At 35.6% G+C, this 19,782-nt stretch overlaps 1 protein-coding gene across 1 annotated transcript in view; it reads left to right on the top strand.

Moving 5' to 3' along the window:
- LOC131050885 (exocyst complex component SEC5B) overlaps positions 1 to 19,782 on the top strand; it is a 131,344-nt gene that overhangs the window by 97,608 nt on the left and 13,954 nt on the right. The window contains exons 14-15 of the mRNA XM_057985178.2: positions 2,382 to 2,497; positions 2,656 to 2,893. Of these exons, the coding sequence (XP_057841161.2) occupies positions 2,382 to 2,497; positions 2,656 to 2,893 (354 nt within the window). The remainder of the gene's footprint in view (positions 1 to 2,381; positions 2,498 to 2,655; positions 2,894 to 19,782) is intronic.

Genomic DNA, 19,782 nt, shown 5'->3' with positions numbered 1-19,782 from the left:
CCAAACATCTACAACTGAACTGAGAGTGTATGCAAACCATCTTTTCAAAAATCCAAAAGGCCAACTTACCCTATTATAATAAGAGCAATGTCCAACTTGACAACCATACCTATAGATTTGTTCAAACTGAGGGAGTGAAAAATTTGATGTGAATTAATAGCTTTAATTTTCTCGCCAATAGTTTTAGAAATAATTTTATTAATTGTGTACACAAAGCAATTGGCAGCAAATCTTTCAAGGAAGAAGGTTTGCGGTTGTTCAGAATAAGAGCAAGAAAGGTGCTCTTAAAATCTTTCAAAACCTTAGCAGATATGTGTAAGGCATTGACAACATCTGTAGCACCCTTGGTCAACAAATCCTAAAAGCCCTGAAAGATATTAGAATATTTATGGTTATTTTTAGCTGTGTGTGTTTATTAAGGGTCATTTAGTTATATTTTTAGAGAGTTCTTTAGTTGGTTGTTAGTTTTTTAGAGACTTCGTGATAGAATTGTGAGTAATGGGAGTTTCTATTTTTAGAGTTTGTTTTAGAGTCAGTTTGACTTATGTGAACGGTTAGTCCCAATTTGGACAACCGCCTTGTAATTGCCTATAAAAGGCCTGTTATTCTTTCAATAAAGTACGCTGATTTTTATTTCTAAAGATACAGCCTTTAAATCATTTGGGTCAAGAGCTCCGTTCCCTATAAGAGCAAAGGTCGCCCCAATCTGTTTCAGAGTGGAGGAACGGAAGGCCCAATATTCTCATCGATCAACTTTAAAGTGTCAATATTTAATTTGATGATGATTAGAAGCTTGGCTGGAAAATCCATGGAACAAGTAGGGTGCTCCCCTCTGAACCTATAGTCTAATGTAAATGGTTGATAATTGTAAATAAGTAGAAAGAAAACTGGTAATGAAAGTTTCTGGAGCTGGAGCTTTTTATGAGGCTTGGTGTAAAAAGAAAGAGCCTGTGTGTGAAAAAGAAAGAGCCTGTGTGTGAAAAGGAGCAGCAGCACATAAATAGTGATGATGTTTTTTTAATCTATCAATGTGTGTTTGAGTAATCATAGCACCTCCAACATTGGAATAGGCTTGAAAGGAGGAGGTGGTCAATCTGCTTGACTTAAAACTGGTGTTTTGTTCCGACTTAAACTGGCAATAACATACTGTTGGTCAAATGGGCATTCTAAGATTGTGTGACTGACAATGCTGAAGATGGTCAGGAGGAGCAATGCTCACATAAATAACTCAAATACTTTAAAGAGAAATCCATCTTGGGACTGTGAGACTGTGAAAGAAAGATCCAACTGACAAAAATAAATTTCCAATATATATTGCATATATTACTGCTGAGGACTCTGTTGAGTTTCCCCCTTATGGAAAGAAGATGAGGAGGGTTTTGTTAAAGAGCATTTGCGAGGAATCTGGTGTACATAGATGGACAAGGAAACTGGTCTTGGTATACCAACATCACCATTGTGTAGGAATTCCAAGTAGGCAAACATTTGGAGGAATAATTAGCTATTCCCTTCTTTGAAACATTCCTTGAGCAAGAAATCACCTCAATACCACTAATAATGATAAAATAATTGTCTTGGATGTTCCCTGTAAGAATCAAATACAAAAAATTGACAATTGGAATTGAAAAAGTATAGACTATAAAGCAGGTGTGATCATTTGATAGCTTTTTGACAAGGTGCATCTTGCCCTTACAACTGTCTCTTTGCAGGTGTTCCAGTTTTTTTACAGTATAACACACATGTATAGATATATATTTAAAGGAGTCTTTAATCATTGATGCTAATTTTTATTAGTGCATGTTACCTTTTGAGTAAGCCATGCATGCAATTGACTAGAAATAGTACATGTGATTTAGGGCTAAAAATGTTTCACTACTCGATGTTATGTACTGCCTCAACCAAGCGACTCATTTATTTTGTTTTCTAGAACTGTATTAAGAAAGTACAGGTGTTATTTTTATTTATTAACTGTCCCGAAGCCAGAATGTACAGTTCTATAATTTCTTCCAATATGCATGTCATACAAAATGCTTTTCTAACAGTAGTTAATCACCCCAATGTGAATTTATATGTAATGACACTTGTCTCATCATTCTAGTCTTGCCTGGATTGCATACGATTCTTAATACTGTTCAGTGTTAAAGCTTTGCATAATAAAATTCATTATTAATTCTCAACATCAAAAGGCACTGCTTCGTAATGGACTAATGGTCCTAACATAATCTTTTAAACTGAAACGATCTCATTATATTTGTTCACCTACCTAATTGATGTATAACTACCTTTGTTTTATAAAATGAAATTTTCTTATTCTGTACTTAATAATTTTAGATGACAAAACTACGTATTTATTTATTGCTCCATTTTCCTGCATCATTTAGAATGGTAGAATCTCTGAAGCAAAATTCATCTGAGGCCTATGATATGGACATGCAAGTTCAGCAGATGCAGGACTCTGTGAGGTTTACCTTTTTAAACTGCTTTCTAGAATTCACAGGTAATTTGGGTTTCTAGCAAAATTAATCTTGTTTTTTGCAGTATCCGTGGTACACAATATTTGCTGTCTTAAAAAGCATCTTGATTTGTCATGTTAAATATTCATCATCTTTAGATGTAGAATATTTGACCTTTCTGAAATTGCTTTATGGATATCAGGATCACTGGAGAAAATAGCTGCTGAACTCCCACAAATTAAAACCAGGAACGATTCTACAGCCTCACAAAATGGGTACTCTCAGGTGTTCAGTGATAAATTTGCTGGCCTTCAGCCAGGCATAGAAATTACCAACCCACATCAAAAGTTACTGATGGTTCTGAGCAATATTGGCTTCTGCAAAAATGAGCTCTTGCCTGAATTGTCAAATAAATACAAGATGATTTGGACAGATTCAAGGTTTTACATTTACTGCCACATACATTTTCTCTTATCTGTTCAATGTTTGCAGTTACATAATTATTGAAAAAATAATTTTTTTTTCTTTCTACAGTTGACCTTATTAGTGATTGTGCAAGGAAACGTTGTGTAAGATTTGCAGTCATTGCAGAAAGAAGGAAAATATACTAGTGTCCATGAATGACCAAAGTAGGTCAATGCAACTTGAAAGTAGAACCAATAAAAAAAAGCAAGCATGAACCCAAAAAACTGTCTTACAAGCATGATTACTGAATTAAAGCTGAAAAAACTGATAGTTCACTGGATCATGGTGTTTACTGTTTACCTGATTTGTACACAACAAATTGTTTTATTGATAATGGATTACCAGCAAAATGTCCCAATAATGCTAAAGCAACCAAGCTTACATTGTTGAGACATGGACCAACTAGGACTCGAACCTAGGACCTTCCATACGCTGCTGGAGTGCTCTACCACTGAGCTACTGGCCCCTCTTGGACCAATCCATCGTCGGTCCGGGTGTGGCTTATTTCCAACACCAACACCCCCCCTTAAGCCACACCTCTCGTGTGCTTGGGGCTCCTAGCCTGGACCTGGCTCTGATACCATGTTGAGACATGGACCAGCTAGGACTCGAACCTAGGACCTTCCATACGCTGCTGGAGTGCTCTACCATTGAGCTACTGGCTCCTCTTGGACAAATCCATCATCGGTCCGGGTGTGGCTTATTTCCAACACCAACATACATCTGCTCAATTGTGTCTGCAAGATGTCCCAAACAGCTCAGTGGATAAGAATGTTCAAGAATGTGATAGTTGGACTTTGGAGCAATCATGATTAGTGTTTCACTAAGAAGTAGGGTCAACTTTTGTACGGTTACTTCAAAAAGCAATATAAGTAAGCTTACCTTAGCAGAATATCTGGTAGATCTTATTTTTGGTCAGTCCAACTAGTATTTATACCCATTTGTGGTTTTCATTTGAATAGCTTGAATATTCCAAGACTAGTAAAATCCTCTCTACAATCCAATGATAGAATCCTGTCTTTCGAGAAGCACCTTCTTCATCCAAGTGTGAAATTTGTAGCCTTACAAATAAATTGAGTTTTGGTCTATGATAGCATATATTTAGACTATGTTCCATGGAGTTTCTTGACAGGGGGAACATAGGGATCAAGGGCCTAAGTTTGGGGATGGCATAAGGACAGTGAGGTGGTGGGAATGCATATAGTACACGAAAATTTAGTTATGAAAAGATGTATAAGGAAGAAGTATAAGAATTGCAAATGAAACTTTGGCATGCTAAGTAAAGTTTAAACTACCAAACATAAAAAAAATTGCAATGATTGCATTGAACATTAACAATGGAGTGTGAAGGTTGGGGGTTGAGCCCCCAGCATGGTTGAGGGGCTTAGAAGTTAGATGCCTATCTAGAAGTGTTTTGTGAGTGCTTAAGATTTGGGAGAAGCCCATAGACCTTTAGGTTTAGGGTTTGTGGCACTCGAATCAAAAACACTTTTTTCGGTTTTTTAAAAATATAGAAAATTTCATTTTCTTGCCATGGAGGACACCTAGAAACCCCATGGACGATTGTGGGACTCCTGGAAGTCTCATAAATGTCTTGAAGATCCAAAAACATCCTCAAACTAAGGGATGTTCTAAGACATCCCCTCCTTGAGGGTGATGCCTTGAAAACATCTTTGGGTCTTGAGTATCGATGATGGGATGGCGGGGGGGAGAACCCTTCCAAGTCCACATAACTTGGGGATGTCTCTTTCCTGGAAACGGGGGGATTTTTTGTGTGTGGATGTGTCCCCATGGAACACTAAATTTAAACCACATTAATAGTAGTAGACCAACGTCTAATAGAAGGATCTAGCTAACACTTCAACATCTTAGAGGCACGTATGACCTATATGATTGCTGAAAGAATGCATACCAATCTGGATCAACTAATATTTGGGACAAATTCTCTATAGCATGAGCACATGTTTATCTATGCTGGTTTGATATTTTTTTTTCTAATAGCTTTGTTTGAAATCATATTTGTTCTGATATCGTGTTTCTTAGAAACAACAAAAGCATGCATTCTATTAGTTTCTATCTTCTTTTAAAAACTAATTTTGTTGACTAAAAGTCTGTGGTTGGATAGGCATGTCAATTATTGAATATAAATTCAAAATTTAAAGACTTTTGCATTATTTTGCTCATATTGGCTAACCTTTGGATGTGTTTCACTAGTTTTGCATTTTCTCTTGGTGTGACATGCTCCCATAGTTTTGATTTCTTGATGGGATTTAGTGTGATATCAACATACCTAATCGTACTCATGATTGGCTGAGTGAAACTCAACCATATTTAAATGAGTGCAACACTCATAATCTAGTATCTTTGCATTTGATTGCCTTCGTACACTCTTGTGTTGATGACCATGGTGCTCAAGGAAACTTGCATCATCACAAGTCGTCTCAAGACAATTGTGTGATGTGGATCAAGTCTCAACAGCCTAACATGGTGTAAAAAATAAACCAAATTAAATAATTAAAAAGTAGATGACAAGAAATTAAAAATTGTAATATAAAACTAAAATTACATTCAACAATTCCAACTTGGAGGACCTAAAAATGGCTTGTGACATATGAGGATTTGTCAAAAACATTTGAACCACTTGATTTATTTGCCAATCTTTTGCCTCACAAAGTTGAGGGATTGAAAACCACATAATGTCCAAAACATGTCCATATGTACCCTCCATTATGACTTAGACAATTGTTTTTGGGGCCAACCATTTGAGTGGATTACATGAAGATCTTGGTAATGAAGAAGTTTGCATTTTTCTCTTGTCTCTCACAATTAACTAGCTTCAAAAGCATTGCCCCTTTAAATCACACTACAATGACATTAATTAGTGGTCTATTTTTTGCGATCCTTCCATTCATCAAAAAGGATGGACACTCCTATTTTGTACCATGCATCCTTGTTTCTATCAATGATACCTCTAAGGAAACTCTTTCTTTGGCCAATAAGGTCTTGTGGACCTTTTCATACCCAAGACTTGTGTAATTAGTAGGCACATTAGTAATTGTTGTCTCTATTTCTTGGGAATGTGGTGATCAAAGAAGGTTGAAAGGGAACCCATTGCCACATGCAACAAGCAATGTTTTGATCTACAACCTCCCTTGAGTCATTCTAGAAGGCTTTCTTCCAATGGGCCCCTTTAATAGAAAACAAAGTTGGTATCTTCTTGGAAGATTATGGTGGTGAAGAGGGGAAAATCTAGATCAATGGTTAGTAGCATAAATCACATAAAAATACTAAAAAGCATTCAAAGAAGTAAACAAAAAACCGTTATACCTAAATATTCACTTTTTCCTCTAATTGAGCTTGATGAAATAGAGGCGCCCAATTGCTCCACTTGATTGGCTCTTTTGAAGGGGGATATGTGGATTTCTCTCCACTACACAATAAGATAGGATTGGATTCAAATGATGAATGTGGATGAGATGGATTGTGTAAGGCAATAATTTGGCATTATGAGGGTATGGTGATGGATTGCAAGATTCAAATGAGCAACATAAGATTGCATGAAAGGTGGATCTGATTGTAAAAGGGGGGAGACTCCAATTTATAGATTGGAGGAGGCCAAAATGGAGGGCCAAGATTGATTTGAAATGGAGGGCTAGGATTGAAAGAAAGTGGGAGAGGATTGAGAGGTCAAGGTGGGAGATCCAAGAGATATGCCATAAAGGCATTTCTTGTCTCCACACCTCACAAGTATATGGGGAAGAGTTCCCCAAGTACAATGGGAAGAGAAAAAGGAATATAAAATTCCTTGGGGGAGGACAAGGGAATTAAAAATTCCAAATTAGAAGATTGTGTGCAGAGAATAAATGGAGAAACGAATTAAAAACTCCTTGAGAAGAGGAGGCATGGGAATGTGCAAGGATTTGACATTCCTTGGAAGAGGCAAAGTTGGTACATTTAAGGTTTGGAAGGAGAGAGAAGAAAGCCATTTATGGCAAAGAGTTGACTCATCCCTAATCAAAGTGATTAAGAATGTGCAAGTGATTAGGACGACAAATTAGGTGGCTTGATGAAGGATTAGGATGCAAGTGGGAAAGTTAGGAGTATGTGACATGAGGAGAGAGAATTAGTGGAGGAATATAAATTGAATAAAATGATAAGTATGATTAGGACATGATTAATTAGGCTAGATGTGTTGGTTGAAAATTTTGTACACTTGGGAAGATGTGCAAAATTGTGGTTTCAGCCGCAACGTGAATTAAAAACACTCCTAATTTAAGGGAAAGCTCCCCATTTCCTACTATTAGTAATTAACTTGGGTGGGACAACATCCTTTTCTCTATCTTCAGAAAAGATGATATTTTTTTCTCTTCCTAGGAAAGAAACAACAGTTTTAACAACAAATGCAACAACTTAAAGAAACAACAAGAATGCTTAAACAAAAAGGAAGTGAAGTTTCTATGAAAGTCCAAAGTCTTTCGTCACTTCCTCAGTACAAGAAAATAGAAACAAAGCACAAAGTCTTGAGGTCCCACTATCTTATCTTTTTTTTTTTTCAGAATAATAAAACAAGAACAATGAACAACATGTAATAGCACAAAGTCTGCAAGTCTGATGCACCTTCTGAACTATTTCAAATGGGAATAACCATAGGCACAAAGTTTTGCAACTCTTCTCAACTTTTAACACTTAACTACACTAATTCAACCCTCAATATTTGCAGCACAAAGTCTGCAAGAAATTAGATTGAAGTTCCTTTCAACAACCTCACTATGATCTCAAGCAAATACAAAGAAATATGCCACTATGACACGAACACAATGGATATAAAAGTATAGTTTCAACACAAAGTCTGAAACTCAAAACCTTCTTGATATTACTTGAGAAAACAAATTTACAAGTATGAAGCACAAAGTCTTTATGACTGTAAATTTCTGTAGAGTTTTCTTGCTTGCTAAAAAGATATCAATTACAAAGAGCACCCTTGTGTATATATAGGAGAGGGGCTGAGAGCAAAAAGTGGGAGAAGTCTAACTACCTGAGACACTTTCTACAACTGACTAACTAATTATGACTTATTCAAATTACAGTCCTATTGCTAACCAACTTGTAATTTGTTTACATGCGATTACAAGTTACAAGAATGCAAGTAATGTGACTACTTGCAATTACAACCTTTCACTTTACATGTAATTTGTCAAAACTAAATTACAAATGCATAATTGAAACTAATCTAAGTGTCCAAGACACGACTTTATTTACATCATCTTCTATCTAAGAGGTCTTCATGTTGCTACAAGATGTTGGAACTGGAAGTATTCACGATCGGTGAAGGTATTTGTCCGGGAACATCAACTTGCATCATTTGTCCATGAATGGTAATGACAACGACCTTGTGAAGATCAACCACTAAACTTGAAGATAATAAACATTCTTCATTTGCCACTGTGATAGTGAAAATCACTTCTTTTTACCACATAGTGTTGCTAGAATGCATCTTAACAATGCATTCCTTTGCTGCATTACTCCTTCATTTGTCAAGTTCTCTCTACTTCATGGTTCATGCCATCTTGACCCTCCCTCTGCATATGACAACATACTTTTTCCATTTAATGTCATCAACATATGACAACACTAGCTTGGCTTGTGCTTGTTGTCCTTACATGCATTGAAAACCCCTTGCAATCGGGTCTTTAGGACCCAACTGCAAGTATTGATCTTGCAAAGGAAAGATGTGGGAATGAGAGTATGTGGAGACAAGGGGAATTTCGGATCTTGGGAGGTGGAATGCGAGTAAAAAGTAGCAAGCTTGAAAAGGTGGAAATGACCAATGCAATGTAGGGAAAAACCTTGACACTTGCACTTGTAATCGGGTCTTGGAGACCTGATTGCAAGTGTACAAGTTTGCATGTTTGGGATGTGCAAAATGGGGAAGAGATGTTGAATCTTATACTTGCAATTGGGTCTTGGAGGCTTGATTACAACAAGTGAGTTTGCACAATAGATATAAGCTTGCAATTGGCTGCAAATAAGTGGCTGGGATGAGCTTGCAATGAGAAAACGATGGGGCATAAATGGAAAAACTTCGATACTTACACTTACAATCAGGTTTTGGAAGGTAATCTGCAAGTGTGAAATGAAACAAGGCTGCAAGGTGAATATAAGCTTGCAATTGGGTCTCTAGGACCCGACTGCAAGTGGATACACTTCAAAATGCTTATGCAATATGGCTTGCAATCGGGTTTTGAAACCCCGATTGCAAGTGAAAGGCAATGAGAAAAATCATGAAGGAAGACCATGCTTGCAATTGGGATTTCAAGACTTGATTGCAAGTAAAATGCAAAGGCAAAACAAGGGCTTGCAATCGGGTTTTAGAAACCTGATTTCAAGTAATCACAACTTGCAAGGGAAAAATAAATACCTTCATACTTGCAATCGGGTTTCAAAATCTCGACTGCAAGTAACTTTATTTCATTTCTTTGTAAAGAAAACTTCACTTGTAATCGGGTTTTAGGAACCCAATTGCAAGTGCACAAATAATTTATAAAAACAAGTTTACTTGTAATTAGGTTTCTAAGACACTATTACAAGTAACTTTAACTTGTATTGACTTTAAAAAGTTCCCACTTGTAGTGACATCAAAAAGTTCTTGCTTGCAGTGACTTTACTTGCAATGACAACAAAAAGTTCCTACTTGCAGTGACTGACTTGAAACCCGAAATTCACTTGTGAGCCTATTTTTGCATCAATTTATCCTTTCCCTTGTCGGGCTTGTTTGCACACATGATCTATCAAACCAACAAATCAAAGCATGGGCATTGTTTTATAGCAATTTCATCTTGAATAAGATGTTATGGGTTCTTCATCAGTGAACAAAAGAAGAAGAGATGCAACATAATTCATGGGGTAGCCCAAGGGTCAATAATCCTCATGAAGTCATCTCTAAATAGAAGTCATCTAGTGACAAAGTGAATCAAGCATGGAAAAAGAACACAATGAAGAGAAGAATTTCCCTCCTAAAGAAATGGTACCACCCCAAGTATGTGATAAGGTTAAAGTTCGCTGGCCAAGGACACAAAGGCTATCAAGGGTGCAAGTTCTTGTTCTGTTTCAAGATGCCATTCCCAAACCCGAGTACTTCAATTACAGAGTGTCTTATAATAGTGTGAAGATCAAACAGAGGATGATGTAAATAGAGTCGTGTCTTGAACACTTCGAATAATTTCAATTATGCATTTATAATTTAGTTTTGACAAATTACATGTAATCTCAAAAATTGTAATTGCAAGTAATGTGATTACTTGCATTCTTGTAAATTGTAACTGCATGTAAACAAATTACAAGTTGAAAGACAATAGGACTGTAATTTGAATAAGTCATAGTTAGCTGTGGAAAAAGTCTCAGTTACTTAGACTTCTCCCACATTTTGTTCTCAACCCCTCTCCTATATATAGATGAGGGTGCTCTATGTAATGGATATCTTTAGTCATGCAACAAAATTCTGCCAGTTTGTATGTGCACTCTTAAGACTTTGAGCTCAGATGTAAATCAAATTGCTTTCAATAAAAGAGGCAAGTTGTGTTGAGACGTTGTGCCAATTCAAGTTGTTATGTGACGACATTTTCTGGAATTGATTGTGATTTTTGTTCTATTGTTCAAGAGCAGTTTAAATTCAATCTTGCAGACTTTAAGCTGCTAATTGTATATAGAGTTATAGGTTTTGTTTTCAAACTTGCTCTTGCAGACTTTGAGCTGCTTATTACGTTTGAAGCTAGTGTAGAAAGCTTAAGTAAGGAGATAACTTGTAGACTTTGTGCTGCTTTTTTTTTTAAGACTTGTGCATGTAAGGTGAAGTGCATCATATAGACAGACTTTGAGCTTATGTGTGCTGTACATTGTTATCATTTTGAGAAGGTTGATAGGACAATAGAAGCGCTGAAGACTTTGTGCTTTCATTTCTATTTGCCCGTCCTGGGGAAATGACGGAAGTCTTTGTGCTTTCATGGAAACTTTGCTTCCCTTTATGTTCTAAAAATCCTACAAAAAAGTTTCATTTTTGTATTTACTGTTGTTGTCGTAACTTTTTTTCTAAAATAAGAGAGAATATTGTTTGTTCTGAAGAAAGAGAATAAGATGCTGGCCTACCCATATTAGATTAAATTAGTTTAAGTACTTAGTAGAAAAGGGGGGGCCTTCCCTATATTAGGAGAGTTTTATACTCACACACTGTGGTCGGAACCACAATTTTGCACATCTTCCCAAGTGTACAAAATTTTCAACCAACAAGATGATAGGATTAGAAAAGGTGATTTGTAGGAATCACATTATTAACTTAGTTAATTGAAATTAATTAACTAATAGATGTTTAGAAGAAATAATGGGGATTAAATGATTTTAGAAGAATAAGGAATATAATTAATTTTGATAAATTAATTATAAGGACTATAGTGATAAAATTAATTAAAATAGAATTTAATTAATTTTAAGAAGAGGAGGACTAACATAATTAATTTAATTAATTATCAAAGTATGCGAAAAGGCTAATATTAATTTAATTAATTTTAGGCGTTTACAAGTAGCATGAAAGGATGCCGGCTAACCAATGTTGTAAAGCCACTAAAAGGTTTGTGCAATACTTTCTTGAATAAAGGATGTGATTTCTTCTTTGCTTTGTTAGTGACAATGTTAACATCTTCCTATTCTTTAATATATGCCATAATATATTCCTTTGCCAACCTTTTCTAATTTGGCCCTAGACAAACGCTTATTCCTAAGATGGTTATAGTGAATAGGAAAGCTTTCACTCAAATATATGAGCTCTTAGACTCGTTGTCACATAGGCTACAACACCAATGAAAAACACCACCTGCAAGAAGCTGCTCAAGTATTCATGAATTTTGGTAGAAAGATGACTTTGTCAAATTTGAATGGTCCTTTTGGCATCAGGTCAACTGAACTAGAACTACTTGCCATTCTATTAAGTTACAAAAAAAATAAAATTAGAAACCTTTGCTGGATTAGCTTAAGAAAAACAAAAACAAAAAAATATTAAAAAAAAGACATTATAATCCTTATAATAGTTTTAAAAGTTTAAAATTATATTCTAAAAATTTTTAACGAAAGAATAATTTGAAAAAATTACAAGATAAACTTACTTTGAGTTCATGAATCTTGTAGGTGTAACTCTTTCTCTCCCATAGCACAAATTTGAAGCCTTGGTCCTTGAAGAAATATCCAGCAACCTTCAAGCATAAAAAATGGCAAGTTGAAGACAAAATATTATTTTGGTCTTTTTCTATTTGTGAAATGAGGGCCAAAATGAATGTCTTTAGGCAAAAGAAGTGACAAGGCATGCACTTTTATAGTGAAATTGGGTTTTCAATGCTGGGGTATTGTCGTTGATGGCAAAGGGCAAATGAGTGGTGTAGTTGTTGGAGAAGTTGTGCCAAACTTATGGCGCTATGATCAAGTTTCGTTGATCAAGTAAGAGGCAATTTAATTATTAAATTGCACAAGTATTTAATGTTTGTCATCCATGCTTGGAGGAGATTTAAATAAAAATGCAAAATAATATTTTTACTTAGGGACAACCCCTTGTTGGTGTTGCCCTCCATTAAGGAGGAATTAAACTAATTTTTAATTCAGTTTTGTTGCCCCCCTTTAAAGGGGACAGCCTTCTTAAGGCTAGTGCCCACTTTGAGTAAAGTAAATAAAATAATAAAAATTAAATGACAGCTGCATGGACCGACCTGTTTGAGGGGATGCAACCCTTGGTTAAAAAGTTGTTTGAATGGGTATAAAGAAGAGACTTTTTAGGGTTTTTGTATGCAAGAAATTAACAAATATCTTTCCAATCTTTAGAGCAGATCTGAGCAGATTAAAGAGCAGAGTTTGAGAGTAAGTTATTACAGATCTATGAGCAGCATTTGTGCAAATCCTGTGAAGGGGTTTGCAAGCAGTTTTACAAAGTACTCTGGAGCAAATTCGTGAGGATGTTTGGAGCAGATCCAGGAATATTTTGAGCATACACAAAGGCAGATTTTGTTGAATAAAAAGTTCATATAAATCATCATTTCATTGGAGGTTGGTGCCTCAATCATCTCATTGGAGATTGGTGCTCAGTGCAGGGGATTGGTGTCTCCTGTGGGTTGGTGCCTATGAAGATTGTAAGAAGTTTCCAATCTAAGCAATATTTTGCCGTGGTTTTCTCTTACAAGGGTTTCCATGTAAATAGCGTGTGCATCTTGTGTTCTCAATTGTTAAATCTTATTTGTGTGGGTGCTTTCAATTATTTCATTGTACTTGCTGAAGGTTTAAAGAAGTAAAAGTTGATCTTATACTTATTCACCTCCTCTCTCTCAATATAAGTGTGTGTGTTTCTTCATTCAATTGTCATTCTCAGATTTTTTATGTTTTAGCATTGGTGGCCTATGGATCTGCCCGAATCTGACCTTGTGAAGGATCCACAAGGTACTTGAGCCATCTTGGCCTAGAATTGGAACCCAAAACAAATTTGATCAATACATTGAACTTTTCAGCAAAACTGGTAACTTGGGGAAGGACAAATCTGGATACATCAGCTAGCCGTGACTTAGCAAAAATAGATTGCATATTGGCAAAAGTATTGAAGGTGAAATATATCAAAGAAAAAGATACTAATACAAAATTATTTCAACATGCCAGTTTCATTAATAGTTTTCATACTTTAAAGGACTGTTTATCGCTACAACTGATAAATTACATACAGGAAATAATAATGTACTTGACAATGCATACCAGACATAGTAGTAAAATATATATTTCATTCACACATGTAATTATTACAGAGAAGAAGACCAAAGATGGTCAGCCAAGGATTACAATAGATCTGACTATACTGTACTACCTTCCTTGGCGGTAAACAACATATTTAAAGAACCCAACAGTTTTCGAGAGGTACACAACCGTCAACCAACCGACACATAAGTACCAATGAGTGACAACCCATTTAATACAATTAATTAATACACTGTTGGGTAACCAAAAATATCAAACATAACAATACCCATTTTATGCGAACTACAGGGCATTGTCTAAAAGATCAATCCTCTATTAGAAAACATACAACCAATTAGTAAGAAGCTCTTTTGATTGCCCTGCCTAAAACTTAAGAACTAAGTTGTTGGTTATGGCACGGGTTTGGGTACAAGTATAGGATTTTGATACATTGGTATGACATTTTCTTCTTTCTTTGTTGGGTATGATATGGCTAGGTATGACTATGTATATACATGCAAAAAATTTATAAAATATAGAATTGTCAACACATTTGATGCAGATATATCATATAATATTGTATATTAAATCTTTGATAGTATGAGACATCATCATTGAGTAATGGTAGTAATAAGGATAAATGTCAATTGATAGTTCAAAATTTTATTTTTGAACTTTTATGTCATATATCATATATGTCAAGGATGATTCAAATGAAAATCATTACAAATACAAAAAGAATACAATAAAAAATTTGTATCTTGGCCTTCAATTCTCATCAAAAGCATCTAGATCAAAATCATCGTTTGGTTCAACATCTTTTGAGCCACAAGCAAATTGAGTGCCACTCCCACTAGTTACATCATATGTAAGAGTCTCATCATCATCTGCATTACTCTAGCAAGCTCTACAACAGATTCATCCAAGTTGGTACACTTAAGGGTTATCAACTTTCTTATCTGATAAGAGACACTAGTTGGAATTGACATAGAATAAGTTTTCAGTTCTTTTTTTTTTTTTTTTGCAGCCAACTGGTTACACTTCATTGCGTGGACAAAGGAGTGTGTACTCCAATTCTATTTAGCCAAAGAACTTGAAATGTATTGAAATTGGAGAGAAAGTCAATACAACTTAAAAATAGAAAATGCAAAAGAATGGTAAGTACTAAAGTCTATGAATGGTAAAAGTAAAAAAGAAAAAAAGAAAAAAATGCTTACTTGTGATAGAACCTTGATGGCAAGAGGTTGGAGGAACAAATAATCTTGCTAGTGGAGGTACCACCATGTATGAGCATCTTCCTTGTATTGGTCTTGAAGAAACATAAAGAATGACCTTGATGAAACATTTTTCCAAAGCGTACAAAAAATCATTCACTACTATTGGAACAAGATGAGCACACCATTACATCTCCTTGCATTTGTATTACACTACAAATATTATAGTACAAGGATACTTTCTTTACCATGAAGAATTGCACCATATAGAGAGTGATGTTGCTAATGGGTACAAGTTGACATTTCGAAAAATCCTTTCAAATCTAGAAGTGGTGGATAACATTAGGAAAGAGTTTGGTAGGTTCATCTCATAATGAGATTATAGCATTTGTGCTATTATGACTTTTATTTTTTCTATCATGGAGTTGATGCCATCATAGATTTCCCCCAATCATGGCTGATCTGTATCAACAAACCTGATCATACATATGATAGCATCGGTGAAACTAAAGACAATCCACATGAACCCTCCAATCACCATCTTGGATCAATGACTTGACCTTTTGGGCCCTCTCTAAATTTGATAGCTTCCAAATTCCCCATTGGTTGCTAATGACCATAGCACTCTATGCCTCTGAAACCTTCACAAGTTGTCTCAAAACAGTTGTGTGTGATGTGAATCGGGTCTCAAAAACCTAATCTTGTGTAAAATATAAGTTAATAACACATTAAAAAGTAAGTAAATGTGGCATAAATTAAATTTAAAAATTAAAATAAAATAAGTTTACAATTCCAAGTTCGAGGAAGTATTGAAAATGCCTTGTGACATATAATGCTTTATCACAAACATTTGGATCTCCTAACCCTCAGTGTACATAGCTTTCACCCACTTGATTTGAGTGCCAATTGCTTGTATCACCAAAGTAGGGGGCATTTGGTACATGGTGTCCAAAAAATGTGCCCATACCTTTTGTCAATCAAAACTCTTGTTGCCCTGCAATTTTTCGTATTGTTTGTAATGATTTGGACAATATTATCAAGATCCAACATCTCTATGGACCATGAGGATTCTAGAAATGAATTCTACATCCATGACTTGCCTGTTACAATCCACCGCCTAAAAAATGACTGCTCCTTCGGTGGATACTACAATAATATTTATTAAAGGTTGGTTTTTCTAATCTCTCTATGCATCGAAAATAATAAATACTCCTGTTTGAATCCAAGAATCCCTAATTGGTTTAGCTAATATTTCTATGAAAAAAATTATTTTGCCAATAAGGTGGTACACACCTTTTTATACCCAAGACATGTGTGACCAAAAGGTGCTCTACTGATTATTGTCACCATTTGCCGCCAATATGGTGATCTCACCAAGTTGAAAGGAACCCCATTGGCATAAATTCAGTGTACAATTTTTTCTACAATGTCTCTTGTTTCATTTTGAAATGCCTTAACCAATGGGCCTCTTTTGCAGGAAGAGGGAGAGGGAATTTCTTCTTGGGTAGAGGGTGTCTCCAAGAAAGGATGTTGGGAGGCCATAATTGAATGAGAATCTATAGGCGCCTTCAATGATGTTTTCCTTGCTAAAGGATGAGAATTTAAGTTTCCTCTCTCATTCACAACATTGTTAGAAATTAGTGCTTAATATAGGTTATTGAATAATAATCTATTTAGTTAGTAGAGATTAGTTTCTAGCTAGTTGTTAGGTGGTTTTGATTAGTTAGTAGGTTGAGTGGCTATATAAAGCCATTAAATGTAATAATGTAAGTTGAAGATGATTGATCGAATTTGTGTGTTCCTATATATATAACACAACTAGCTTTCAGACAAGAATATGGACTTAAAGATGTTAACTCAACAAAATTGTCATTACAATCATTTCCACTTATTAAGAACTTTTTATAGCAACTACTTATAATCACTTAAATATGAAATTAATGTATAATTAAACATAAGAGTTACTCAAGTCAAAGTTGTAAAACACACAGTAAAATAAATATAATCCAAAGTCAAAGGAGTTAGGTGCTGGATTTTTTTTATTATTTATGTATATTCATTCTACAATCAGTACACCACACAAAATCTGCAAGGGAAGATTACACATTATATAAGAGTCATCGACTCTTTTAATCAATAGGTAACAAAATAAGTAAATACATTAACACTTGCATTACAAATCCTCTTTTGTTTCCTCTTTGTAACTTGAAGTGGAAGAGAGAGAGCATCATCGAGGTGATATCCACCCTACCACGAAGCATTAGCTTCCCTGTGCTAGTCCATTGGAGAAGGCTGACCCATCATAAAGGATATAGCAGTATGTGGCCAACATGCTTGATGGAATCTAATTCACTACATGAATATTTCACAAAATTTCATATTGCCCCATTTCCTATGGACTCATGGAGGATGTTTCAGGGATGCAAAGACACCTACGAAATGCCCCCTCCAGTCCCCTTTTCATGCCAATTTCAAGAAACATTTCAAAAATGCCATTGAATGTGCAAGGGACAGCTAGCCATCCCCGACACTGCCATGGGATGTCCGGCAATGTCTAGGCTTGTCCTAACCATCTCTAGGATGACCATCTCTAGGATGACTAGCAATCCCCTATGGCCCAACACATTTTGACTTAAATTTAAACAAGAAAAAACACATTTTTAAATTAAGAGATTGAAGTAGAATATCTAAAGGATGATGCATCAGTTGGATTATCGGAAGATACATGGGCAACACACAAGGACAATAGTTATACTTCTTGAAATGCACTGATCTTTCATGATAATTGTGTAGTCATATTGGTTGAAAATTTTGTACACTTGGGGAAATATACAAAATTGTGGTTTCTACCACAACACGTGAGTAAAACTCTCCTAATTAAGGGAAGGCTCCACCTATCTAACTACAACTTTGAAAATAAAATAGGATGGGACAGCAATCTTTCTTCTTCTTTCAAGAAAGACAATATCCTTTTCTCTTCACAGAAAAGGATAGCAATTGAATATAAACAACAGTAACCACTTTCAAATGAAATGAGAGAAAGGAAATGAAGTTTCCTGAAAGCTCAAAGACTTCCGTCACTTCCTTCGGGATGAGATGACAATATCAAGCTCAAAGACTTGATTATATGAAGTCCTATCTACCCTTTTCTACACTAAATGCTATAAAGAACAAGTTATGACAGCTCAAAGACTGAAATACCTTATTCTTTTCTTCTTTAAAACAATGAGAAGTAGTGTAAGCTCAAAGACTTACAGCTATTTCCCACACAATCTACTTCTAAATTCTGTTTAAGAACAAGTGTAAGAACAAAGGCTTACAACTTTTTCCAATAGAACTTCTACTTTAACTAAATTAATCTTCAATACTTGCAGCTCAAAGACTGCAAGTCAAATTCGATTAAGCTCTCAAAGAAACACTTGCAAAGAAGGAAATATGGAACGCCAACTCAAGAATGTAGCACAAAGACTCAAAGCTTGAGTAATGTTCTTCTATTCCTTTCAATCTTTCAATTTACACATAAAAGCTCAAAGACTTCTTTGCTGCAAATTTGACAAAGTTTTTGCTTGCTTTCAAAAAGATAAAAATTACAATAGACCCCTCAAGTATTTATAGAAGAGGAGCCTTAAGAAAAAGGTGGGAGAATCCTAACTAAATTGAGAGATTCTCTCAACCACCAAGACTTGTTCAATAACTAACTAAGACTTATTCCAACTACAGTCCTAATTGAACACAACTTGTAGTTGCCTTACATGTAATTACAAAAGTGCAAGTAATGTGTTAACTTGCTTTTTACAAAAATACTTTTACATGTAACTTGCCAAAACAAAATTACAACTGAAGATTACAAAAGCGGGAAAATACAACTAAGTGTTGAAAAACACTTAACTTGCAGCACGTGAAGATACAAATCCTTTAAACTTTTGGATGCTCATTTGTAGTTCCTCGGGATTCGGTTCATGGGTGTTCTTGGCAACAACCATGATCTTCACAATAGTGTCATGACAGCGGAGGAGCGCAAAGTTGTTTTTATCCAAGATAGACTGGATTTCATGCAAAAAGGCTTGGTGTTTCATCAATATCTGAATTGAAGTGGCCGAAAATTGTTCGCTCCTCCATTCATTATGAATCCTCATCTGTAAATCAGCAAGAACTTCTTCTTCTGGAATCAACTCTCCATCCTGACTTAATATGTTGCAAGAGGCCCTTTCACAATGTGAGACAATATCTCGGAAAACTTCACCCCGGAATCTCTTTGCATCACCGATCTCCTCAATGAGGGATTAAAAAACAAGGGCCTTGTTTTCTAGGAGCTCTTCAAATTCCAAGTACATGACCTTGGAAGAGATGATAGCATGCTCCTGTAAAACACTCAACTGTTGTTGAGGCATGGTACACCAGATTGTCAAACTCTCTTCAACACTTTCCAAATGTATCAGAAGTCTTATCCAGTTTCTTTTCAATGGTTTCCAACTTAGACATCATCTGAAAAATGTCTTTCATCACATGTGTACATAGATCATGAAGCTGATCAACCCAGGAATCCAGTGCTTGTACCTTCTTAGCAGCCCTTTCCACTCCACGATTTGATTCTTGGGAACCAGAAGAACCTATGGAGTTACTCCCTTCAGCAGCAGGTTTTGTGATTTTATGAACGGCTGCCATAAGTTGTCGGTTATCCTCCTCTTGCTTGTCTTTCTTTGCTAGAAGTTCATCACACCTTTGTACCAGCAAAGCTACAAAAAACTGAGTATCATGTTTAATGACCTCATGTGTTTGTTTGCGCAACTCTATCCTTGTAACCTTATAATCAGCAGCTGACATTCTTCAAGTGGCTTATCTGCAATAGGTTCTACAATTTCAGCTACCTTCATCTTGTTACTGTCAACGGTTACTTT

This window comes from Cryptomeria japonica, chromosome 11 (genome assembly GCF_030272615.1).
Source record: "Cryptomeria japonica chromosome 11, Sugi_1.0, whole genome shotgun sequence".
NCBI classification, from domain to species: domain Eukaryota; kingdom Viridiplantae; phylum Streptophyta; class Pinopsida; order Cupressales; family Cupressaceae; genus Cryptomeria; species Cryptomeria japonica.
This window is presented reverse-complemented; position numbering and strand designations above follow the sequence as displayed.